The 12,053-nt window shown below is 37.1% G+C and overlaps 1 protein-coding gene across 1 annotated transcript; it reads right to left on the bottom strand.

The window, feature by feature from the left end:
• Positions 1–2,064: 2,064 nt before the first annotated feature.
• mllt11 (MLLT11 transcription factor 7 cofactor) lies at positions 2,065–12,053 on the bottom strand. Its single transcript, XM_028793954.2, has 2 exons — positions 11,913–12,053; positions 2,065–6,288 (listed from the first exon to the last, which is right to left on the bottom strand). Exon 2 carries the CDS (start codon positions 6,279–6,281, stop codon positions 6,024–6,026), a length of 258 nt encoding a protein of 85 aa, XP_028649787.1. The 5' UTR covers positions 6,282–6,288; positions 11,913–12,053; the 3' UTR covers positions 2,065–6,023.

The following is a 12,053-nucleotide window of genomic DNA, read 5'->3' as shown; positions in this document are numbered from 1 at the left end:
TATACTTAGTTCATTTAGTCAAATTAATCAAAATTTTTTACTGTTTTTGCTTGCTTGAAAATCCAAATGAGATAGTAGCCTATATTTAACAAGGCTAACTAAGAAAGACTTATGAAGCAATTACAGCTTTAAATATTGAATAAATTACTATGAGACATAATGCTGACCTTTCACCTTTGTCAATTGTTTAAGATAAAATATAATATAACCTGGACAGCCGAAAATGCGTATTTTTTTGTTGAAATACACTTGTAGCAAACTGAAGTGGGAAGGTGGAATGTTACAACTTGGAACTCCAATATCCAAGGGTATGTGAACGCAGCAAATTTCACTAGGCAGACTGTAGGCATATGATACCTATTGGCATAGTCAGTATTTACACCCTACTCCCATGCTTCTGAACGATTCCAGGAATTTTTTTGGCCCCCCCTTTCATAACTTCAGCAAACACATAAAATAAAATGTAACAGTTGTAATAAAATAGAAGGCCTAAAGAAGAAAATTGAACTTTGGATACAAAGAATTGAAAATAATTTCTTTGATAACTTCAGAAATTAACTGACCAGTTGAATTATGCAGAAAGGAAAAATGAAGATATAATTTTAACCAACTAATACTTTTTGTGATCAACCATTTTTTAAATGACATTGCTTAATTGTGAAAGTTATTCTCCTTTACGTCAGAGTTCAAGAGAAGGGTTTTTGTAATTTATAGATGGCGATCCTAAATTGTCCCTAGTGTGTGCTTGGTGTGTGGGTGGGTGGGTGTGTGTGTGTGCCCTGCGGTGGGCTGGCGCCCTGCTTGGGTTTTGTTCCTGCCTTGCGCCCTGTGTTAGCTGGGATTGGCTGCAGCAGACCCCCATGACCCTGTGTTAGGATATAGCGGGTTGGATAATGACTGACTGACTGACTAGATACATTTAATCTCAATGAACAAGTAAAGAGTGAAGCAACATGCCGAATGTTTTTTCCTCAAATGTTAAAAAACTTGAAGAGTAGTTTACATAGTGAATGTGGACTTTTAAGTCAATAAGAATTTAAGACCCTACTCCAAGATGCTAATACACACTTATGTTAAAGCACATTTTCTACTGTCACTTCAATGAAACTTTACACCATATATTGATGATTTGTGCAGGGCTGTGGAGTCAGAGTCAGCAGCAATTATTGGGTTACTGGAGATGGAGACAAAGTCAGTAAAAATGTTTCAATTCTGACTAATGTAAATTGTAATATGTGTTAAAATGTCTAATTTCACTTATACGGATTTAAATAAACTATTTTTTCTTTCTTCTTTCATAAAAAATATATATTCAGTTTAATGTTAGTGTTGTAAGCCACAACAACATTGCTACAGCAATGTAAACCCAAACTTTAACTTTAGAGTGCTAAAAAGTAGTGTGATGATTCACACTAGCAGTGATGAAATGCCTTGTATGTTGTGTCCTTATAATCAACATGAGCAAATAAATGACATATGTAGTAAAAATATGAGGAGGCAGAGTCGGAGTTGGAGTCGAAGGTTTTGTGTACTGTCTCCACAGCCCTGGATTTGTGTCATACAATGCCAGCACATCCTCATGCCTGCCTGAAACAATTTTTATTATTTCATCTTTTTCATGAATATATGCTGTATAGGCTTATATTTATATATCGATTAAAAATTTTTTTCACATAAATTTAATTTTCATAGGCATTCCATGGATTTTTTTTGTTGTTTGTTTAGGGCTCCACAGTCCGCAAAAAGCTTAAGAAACACCGGCTAGAACAAAGCCTTTCACTTGTCTATCAGACACAGAATCTTCTATGAATTCAGATCTGTTAATACAGTAAATGAACCACATTTTATTCATTTGAACTTTCCTAGATGGTGAGTTTAATTTAGGACTTCCAAGCTCCTCTGATAATGCTGGGAGCTGTTTTTATATAATTCTGAGGGAACATTTTCTCTTTCTGCTCAAGTTGCCAACCATTTTGCAAAGACCTGTGTTACTTACTGTAATTAAACCACACCAGTATGGATAAACATATTGGTAAGTAGGAAGAGTCACCACTAGAAGAGACAGGCTTTGAAGCATTGTTTTGTTTATTTAACAGTTTTAAGGCTTTTAATCCATGCAATACAAATTGGATTTAACATGTTTAGTACTCTCACAGGTTATCCAGAATGTTGATTTGGGACAAACCTGTATTCACATTAATTACACACTTAATGGCTATCAGCAGAAGAGACATTTCATATATAGTAAAGCACATGAGGTACACTTTTAGTAAACACAAATCCAGAAGAAAACCTGCAGCAAAGCACTGCAGTGTCAGAGCTGTGCACAAACAGTTGGCAAACAGTCAGTAATGAGACCTCCTACAGTGATAGATTTCACACAGGCAAAATGACCCAGTTTTTGGCTCATATTTAAAGCGAAAAAAAAAGTCTGATGGAAAAAGCCATGGCAGTATGTTATTTTATCAGTTAGCTGGCTCAAAATATTACCCAAAAGTAAAAAAAAAAATAATAATGACAGTGTTTCATGACTCATGGGCAAAGTGATCTGTAGAGATCATCTCTCAGATCAAATATGTCATATTTTAATCTACATACATTATTTATTGGAGAATATTTCCACCCCACTACACTGTTTACACAAACCAAAAGAAGTGCTTTGAATATACTATAATGCATTAATTATACTGACAAAGCAAAAATATTAAAAAAATACATCCTTTGCTTAGCACTCCCTTACAAATGCACAAGCTGAAGTGCAATAAATAAAATGAGCAAATCCACAAGTGTGCTATTTTTGTGTTTGTTTAATCCAATGTGCAGGTGTTCATAGAAAGGCAAAGTTTATCTCATAATCAATAAGCTGTATAATCAACCTAACGCATGTCACAGATTTATTGATGGACTGCCATCTGTCAACAAAGTGTGGTCATTTATGGTTAGGTGGTCAGGTACAGCTGATTTGTCCACCTACTGAATTTCTCCCATTGTTCTCCCTACTGAAGCAAAATCATTTTTATACATAATTTACTTTATCCATACTATTTCACACATTTTTCAAAACCAATCAAATATTCTCTTTGAACAGAGTAGGTCAAAATGGAGGCTACAATTGGAGAAAAAAAAAAAGACTAATTCTGATAGACAGCAGAGAAGAGTAATGTTTATTAGCACTTCTGCCTCATAGTTCTTTGGCTTGGTCACTGTTTGTGTTGAGTCTGTACATTCTACCAATGACTCTAGGTTTTCTAAAGGTACTTTATGATTTTTCCAATATCACAAAGATTTGCTTATTAAGTAAATTGTAAGCTCTGAGATAGCCCTGAGAGAGTGTACAACTGGACAAACTAGTGCTCATGTCCAGAGATGCACTGCTTGCCATGTTGGGCTAAGTGGCACTGGAACAGCTTCCAGGACCACGCAGCATGTAAATGGAAAAACCAGGTTCAACAAATGGTTTTATATTATTATATTTGGATATATATTATTATATTTGTGCACAAGCATTACAATCAGTGCTTTCAAATATATGTATTCTTTATCTTCTCCCTATTCTACTGATCACAGCTTGCTTTAGCAGGGGACTATGTCCAGTGGTAATTATACAAGCTACACAAAATTGTATTCTGTGTATTATAAGCCGTTTTTTTATGAGTCTATTGAGAACATAAAAACAACATTAACGGTGTCTTGGAATACTGTCTTTATATGATGGGACAATACTTCAAATATTACATCATCCTATAACTATACAACTTTGCAAGTCACATAAATATGGCTTGGAGCCTCAATTTCTGATTTAGGCTTTCTATATTTTGGCTTTCTGCTTCAAACGAGTATCAGTGGTTTACCACGAGAACATATTAGTACAGCACTTTGACCTCAGTTAAACATCTGCAAAGAATTTTGTGTGGAACTTTAATGTTTTCTGCTTGTCTTCAGGCTTATTCCATCCTTCTTATGCTGTCCAAATAATTTCCCTATTTTGTCCAACATATGCAAACCCTCCTTAGAATTATCATTCATTTAGGATATTTTTTTCTATTTTGCTTATTACTGCTAGGATAGGCTTCAGGACCTTATACATACAGGATTTTATACATATGTCTTCAAAAGACCACAAGTTGCATCTAGCAAAATGCTCTTAATATATTAATTACAGCCAGAAATGGAAAAAAAAGACATTTTGTCTGTTAAAGTACAGCCATTTTCTTCCCTTCAAATGGATCATGTGAATGGTAATCAAAATTATCATACCATTAAAAGAAGCTTCAGCATGACCCACAAATGTCTCTAGTCTCTAAGAGACAAATGCATGGAACTATAAAAGACACAGTTCTGTAACTCTCCCCTGTCTAGTAGGCTATGCATATCAAAATAATGGATGTCAATATATCATTAACTAAATGAAGAGAATTGAGTGTAGGGCTGTTAGAACCTGACCCTATGAGCTACAAAATGTACTACTCATTTTAACCACATCTGCAAAGGATTAAACCCTGTCTGGAGGACCCAATTGTTACAACAGCACAAACAAAAACCCAAAGTAGTCTTTGGGTTTATTTTGCATAATTATTATGTGTTACAGCAATAAGCACAAAATGATTTCAGTCACACTGTTTACTTATAACCGGCTCCACAAGTGGATCGTAAACAATGAGGTAATCTTTCCTAACATGATTAAACATCTAGAATCAAAGGAGAAGCCTGTCTGGAAAGCTGACTTTTTCTCCAGGATATCCGACCTCTTAGATTTTCACAGAACAACCAGTTTTTGTTTTTGTTTTGTTTATAATGAAGCATATTGTAGCAGGTTTAGCAGTTCATAAATAACAAATATTCCATAACTCAGAATACTACCTGCAGCTCAGACAGACGGGCTGTGTTTTAAACTGAAATGTTTGCTTTTAACCTTTCCTAGACCTCAGAACAGAACGAGCTTAGCAAAGATTCATCCTCATTTTGGATATTTCAAAGGATGCTAACTGTATCTGCTCTAAGACTAGTTCAGATGTAATTTACATTTATTTGATCTGTCATGTATGCTTAAATATAACCTGATGTAAGTGGAACCAATTTACTACCCATATGAAAATTTTTAAGTTTAATTTTTACAGTCTGTTATGATTCACTTTAGCAGCCAGTCTAGTAAAGCTGATGTTCCAAAGGTGCTGAACTAGCCTTATAGTTTTAGTCAGGGGGCTTCTGTTTTTATCCCCATCATAGGCATACTAGTAACATGACATCTGTTGAAAAAAGATTCCAAAGTTCTTGGGCATAGAACTGAGATTTACTACTTATACATAACATCTCATAGGGCTGTGAAAAACTGAGGAATAGTTATGTGCTCTGGTCAAGCAAAGTTGTACACCACAGACAAGGAAAATACAATAAAGAGTATAATGTTAGGCACTCAGCACTCAAAGTAAAGATACATCACGTCACCTCATAAAGTGCCTTCTCTGTAATTGTATTTTCTACAGACAACAGAAAGAACATCCCAGGGCAGACTGAGGATGTGTTACATCTCTTGATTTGTCTTGGAATTCCTATGAAATTCTCAAAAGATGCTGAAATCTGTTGTGTGTTGTTTTTTTTTTTTTTTTGCATTTATAAGCTCACCGGGAGAAGCAGAATGGAACCAAATAGCTGAACACATTACTGTTTAAAATTGTGCCATTAAGGGGGCATTAACCATTTCATTGTTCATGACTAAACTACCAAAACCATCAGTTCCACACTTTAAAACTTTCAAGCTTAACTTTAAAAGGACAACTCATTACACAACAAGAGAAAATGCTCATAAATTAAGATAAATACATTTTTAAAAATCTAGTTCATTTAATTGGTACATTGTAAAATGTCTTTTTCTGCTGTATTCCATCTTGAAATGGTATGTGATGTGCAGCAGGCAAGATCACTTCTAATCTAGAACACTACCTTCAAAAATTCAAAACCCGATTTAAAAATAGTTACTTTAGGATGGCCACATCATGAGATCTTTCTAAATGTGAGTGTTACTCTCAAAGCAAGTCCAAGTCTAATGAACTTAGGCTGGCTATGGGAGCTCGCCAATAGTTGAAAGTAGTAAACTTCGCGAAGGAATCCTCATTCTCTTGGTCTCTGAAATGATGTGCCTCTTTTTTCTTGTTGCTAGAAGCTGTTTTCATCGGCATCCCACCTCCAAGTTCCAGGATCTCCAGCTCTGCAAGATCCAACTCTGGAATAGGCTGCCTCCAGAACAAAAATGAATCATATTGGTTGCTCAGTGTGTCCAGCATTTTTGCTCTATAGGAGGAAAGAAAAAATAAAATATATAGTCTTTAAAAATGGCACAAAGGAGAAAAAAGCATTATAGAATGCATAAAAAGCAATGGCTAGACATTGATGTCATTATTATTTAGACCATATTAGGATTAGCTATTAAAATCTGAATAATCACAAAAGGCAATTTCCCCTCAGGGATAAATAAAGGGTAACAAATCAAAATCAAAACCTGTCAAAACCTCTGAAAGATACATTGTAGTTATGCCTATATCTAACATATAAAGATCAAAATCTGTGTGTATGTATGCATATATATATATATATATATATATATATATATATATATATATAGTATATTATTATAAAATCCTGCGACAAGTCGAGACTATTTTGAAGATTTTTTCGAGTCACACCCTCCTCTCAACCATATTCAACCACGCACACGGTAATCTCACCTCTCATTCGTGTAAATGCTTTTGACAGACACAGTTTCTGCTCTTTCAGCTCTTATAAATTTTTATGTTTTCCTCACTTTAAGTTCCCAATAAAAGAAGACTTATTATGTCCAAATCTTATTGAAGAATTTCATCCCAAAGGGTTATCAACAGAAGAAATGAGTACATGGGCAATCCTAGCACCGAGAAATGATGAAGTCAAATGAATTAACGCCAAAAATGTCAATCAGTAACACGGCAAAAAGGTTAAATGCGCATCAATAGACTATGCTAAAACAGTTGGTGGTGATTGTGCGGAAGATGAAAACATCAACTTACAATATCCAGAAGAATATCTACAACCATTGACACCGTCCGGTCTTCCACTGCACAAATTACTGTAGAAAGAAGGATGTATCCAAGAAAGGTAATGTAGTACATCTTCGTAGGATAACATTAAACAACAAAGTAGACCTTGATATGCCATACGTATTAAAACGTTAACAGTTTCCCATTAGAATAGCTTTTGCAAAGACAATTAACAAATCTCAGAGCCAAACATTCGAAAAAGTCATTTTATTTAATAGAGGGAAAGAAACGAAATTCAATCACAGGCAGTTATACGTCACGTTGTCATGATGAAAGTCCAAACACAGAATCAAAATTTAATGCGATATTAATGAAAATGTAATTCAAAAAATTGTTTTTACTGAAATTTTACAGTAAAAGTGTAAGTTTAAAAAGTATTTGCGTGTTAATTTTAAAGTCAAACAGAACGAAATCGTATTACACAATGAATAACTCTAACGCAACATGAAACATAATTTACTTTCAAATTATTACGTTTTACTCTTTTTCTAATATGGTTAATAACTCGCAGTAATGTAAAATAGTTCTATTATGCATATGTAACAATTCCCATGAAAATAAAAATCTGTTTAAATTGTACATCTGCATCCCCATACACGAGCAACAGAACCGCAAAGAGACTAGCACGTAGCACAGGCACGGGGGTTGGCGAGCAAAGTGAGCAGGGGGCAAAACACCCTAGTATATATATACATATACAGCATGTATATATACACACACACACAGTATACTGTGTATATATATATATATATATATATATATATATATATATATATATATATATATATACAGTATCCATATTACTAACCGAGAATACACCGTATATGGACGCAGGGACACGGCGATGGGACCATGAGACGTTCTGCGCAGGTGCACGTTCCATAAACCGCAAGCGAAGTCATATCCACAGCGAACGAAGGAGTCACGGCCCAAGAACGAAAGAGCTCAACTAACGTGAATGAGAAATGAAGCAACAACGCACCCATAGCTACCACTAACGACACAACCACACAGAAAAGAGGATTCTGCACCCCAGAGTCAAACGTGAGAGGCTACAGAGGCCCCACAGGTCCACAAAGATAGTACGAAAGGCGCAGGCGTCACCGCCATATTGTGAGTGGCACTACTGCGGAGTGAAGGCGCAGGCGTCACCGCCATATTGTGAGTGGCACTACTGCGGAGTGAAGTTAGGAATAATGTGCTGCTTGGGATTGTACAAACCGCTGAACGCTTTACACCAAATTCAAACACAATACAGCTCAACAATACAAACACGAGCCCACCTGGATAAGATCAATGAACGCAGGCGCCTACAACGCGCGTCTGAAACTGCGGAAGCAAAGCAGGCACGGGTTCAAAACGAACGACCTCGACTGACGGATATACAAACACGAGCCCGCCTGGATAAAATCAATGAACGCAGGCGCCTACAACACGCGTCTGAAATGCCGTGGGCAAAGCGGGCACGGCTCCAAAACGAACGAACTCGACTAATGTATTTCAGGATACCCAACGCCGGGGGTAGGTGAGCGAAGCGAGCAGGGGGCAGAGCCCCCTTGTATATACATATAGTGAACCACTGAGGCGCGTACAGCACAATTCACAGTTCTTCCTCCTCTACTCCTCCCTTGTAAGCTTCGTCCTTCTTCCTCCCGACTCTGGCTCCTCAAGTGAGGCAGCTCCTTTTATTCTACTCCTGGGAGTGCTCCAGGTGGCTCATCAGTATTACCTGGAATCACTCCCAGGTGTGGTGGACATCCACTACAGGGCTCTGCAGCTCCCCCCGGTGGCCCCCACAGAACTCAACAGGGCTGTACCAAACTCCCAGTTCCAGCGTGTCCTGCAGTAATCCGTGGTGCCACTGCCGCCCTCTAGTGTCCCAGGGGAAGTAGTACCTCAGAGATGATATCTCCCCAGGTCCTTCCATCCAGCTTTCGTCCAAGCTAGATAATGGCTGAGGCCGCCCGTCAATTTATATATAATGAATTGCACTCCATTGAAGCAGTCTCTGCCAAAGTTTGCACACTTCCCTCATTTGATCAGGGAGATACCGTAGACTATGTGCCAACCCAAAACATAATTTTGCTCTAAAAAGAGTGTAGTGTAGCTCCAAGACTCCAATTTTCTTTTCTAATAAGGATTATTTAAATTTGATCTTAAAGTGATGTATATTTGACTTGCAACATTTAGGGTCTCATAGTAGTGAAAGCTTCTGCTTCACAGCACCCATGTCCTGGCTTAGGAATGCACTGTAATTTACATGTTCTTCCCATGTTTGTGTTGATTTTTTGGTGATACAATACCAGAGCAGCTAGCAATATTACCTCATGTTTCCAAAGTAATGGATGCTGCCAATGTAGAATTTGCATATTCTTCCAGCCTCTGCATGTTTTCTTGATAGCTTTTCTTCAGAAGCTTCAAGTTTCACATCCACATTCCAAAGACATTGGTGTGTGCATGAGTGGTATATGCATGGCTGGCACCCCCTTCAGGGTCAGTTCCTATACGTATTGCAAACTGATTGTGATCCTGAACTGTCTTAAATCACAAATCACATTAATCAGGTAACTTGATTATATATATTTATATATAGTATATATATATATATATATATTCATCCAATTTCTTATATGTCCCAAAGACCTGCAGATAGTACAAACCATAAATTTTATGTAGTATGCCACCGTAAATTGGCCCTGTATGGGTGAGTCTGCCCTCTAATAGACTGGTTTTCCATGATGGAGCTGTTTCCTGCTTTCATTCCATCTTGTCTAGAAAGTGATTTAATCAGAAGGTTCTGAAATTTAATGAATGAATGATAAGATTGTTTATCTGCATCATCAAAAAAATATTGGTTAGGAACCTTAACAGCTCTGTACCTGCTGGAATAGGCTATGACTCACTGCTACTATGTTTTGAAGTAAGCTTAAAAATAATGGCTCTTTAATGACACTTTATGGTTCTTTACTGGGTGGTGGCGCAGTGGTAGTGCTGCTGCTTTGCAGTAAGGAGACTGTGGAAGATTGTGGGCTTGCTTCCCGGTTCCTCCCTGTGTGGATAGCGCTTTGAGTACTGAGAACAGTGCTATATAAATGTAATGGATTATTATTATTATTGTGTGGTTCCTCATGGAACTATTGCTTGGCAAAGCACTGTTTCATTCTGAGAAGGGTTATTGGCGTATGAAGATGGTTATTTTAATATGTAGAAAAAACACTTTAAGGTTTAGTAGTCAGCCTAGCAGGGCACTAACAGATTAAGAGCACCTGGATTTAGCCTGTGTTATTATAAATATGCAGCAAGAGTCCTTTTAAAATCAGGACCCATTGGTGTTTCAGAAATCTATTGCCATCTATTCCTGGTTATTTATTTTATGGAGGCTGCTACGGATCTAATTAAATAAAGTTTTTTTCTGGAACCTTCATGTGAATGGTTCTTTTTGGAACGAAAAATGGTTTGCCTATGGCATTGCTCTGAAGAATCACTCGGGCATCTTTATTTTTAAGAGTGCCGGTTCGGAAAACCACTTTCTGAGCATATGGTAAGTAGAATTAAAACAGCAATTGGAGGTTGTGAATGGAATTGTGCATGCAGATTTATTTTCTTGTATTCCACTAGTCAGTCTGTAGCCTTTAACAGCAATCAGAAGACGAAATATACAACCCGGTAAAAAAAAATGTTAAACGACTCCATGCTTTGGACACTTGGTGGATGGGTGCTTGTCTGGATATAGGCGTACATAATACAGTCCTGGCAGTTAAAGGAGGGTACCGTGAATAGCACCTTAAAGGATGCAAGAATGCAATTCACATAACGTTAATGTAACTTATGTGAATCTAGATCAAAGGTCTAGTTAAACACTCATGCCAGAAACAAAATATTGTATTTTTTGCTCCAATCCTTGTAAACCCTGGGGAAATGGGGGACGCACAGAAGAAGACCCCACCCCACCTACCGTACACTAAACACAAAGAAGTCGAGTGATTGTTACAGAACACTCACCCAATCCCAACAAAGCAGCATCCTTCAGTAGCCTGCTGTAGCGAGCTTTTTTTACTAGTGTGCTGCTTTTAGTTTTAGCCATAAGCGAATCTCAATCTGTCGCAGACGAAGCACTAAAATGTGGTTCTAAAAATGGGTGCCTACTTTTAAAGAATCAGATTCAGCAGTTGCAAAGAACAAACAAGGCAAGTGAATGAAGGAATAGGACGGGAACATTCTTAGAATGTGCGGCATGAGCTTTAAATAAACAGCTACGGCGCCCCATCCGCTATCTATTACATGTAAGAACCGAGTATTTATTAATTGGCAGTAAGAGGTATTTATAATTGCCGTGATATATCAGTTTAATGTACAAATATTATACAATAATTTTAAAATAAACGTATCGCACTTTAGATTACATATTTTCCACGTAGTACAAGAGAAAAACGAGACAAGTCTTTTAAAATTTGCATATCGCCATTCCTTACACTTTAAGATTGTACGCTTGTATATTGTGTGTTAAATAAATGGGGTTTTCTATACCCTTATGATCCTCTTCTCCACACCCGCGCACTGAATGACAATTGATTTTTCGCATTAGACCCACCCTTCAGTTAGAGTGATCCAAACAGACGCAAAATCAATCGTCTCTTTTGCAAAAGAATTCAAAATATAACATATTAATACACAATTCAAATTTGATTTAAACACATTTCATAATAAATGAGACTGTATAAATAATGTAAGTACAAATTGTACATCATGCCAGCATTGTTCACGAAACACAGTTAAAAATTAGCTGTTATGAAATTATTTTTTCATTCCTGATGCCGTATAGTATGGATAGCAATATCTCACCGTTGTGGGGCCTCGGTGTCGGCACTTGTTCGCAGAAGTTGGGGTTTCCAAACGCCTCCTGTTATAACGGGAATGCAGCTGATGCCCTGCGCTCAACCCGCACTTGCTCTCCGCAGTGTGTCTCAGCCCTGTCATGAAGAG

This window comes from Erpetoichthys calabaricus, chromosome 2 (genome assembly GCF_900747795.2).
Source record: "Erpetoichthys calabaricus chromosome 2, fErpCal1.3, whole genome shotgun sequence".
In the NCBI taxonomy this organism is placed as follows: domain Eukaryota; kingdom Metazoa; phylum Chordata; class Cladistia; order Polypteriformes; family Polypteridae; genus Erpetoichthys; species Erpetoichthys calabaricus.
This window is presented reverse-complemented; position numbering and strand designations above follow the sequence as displayed.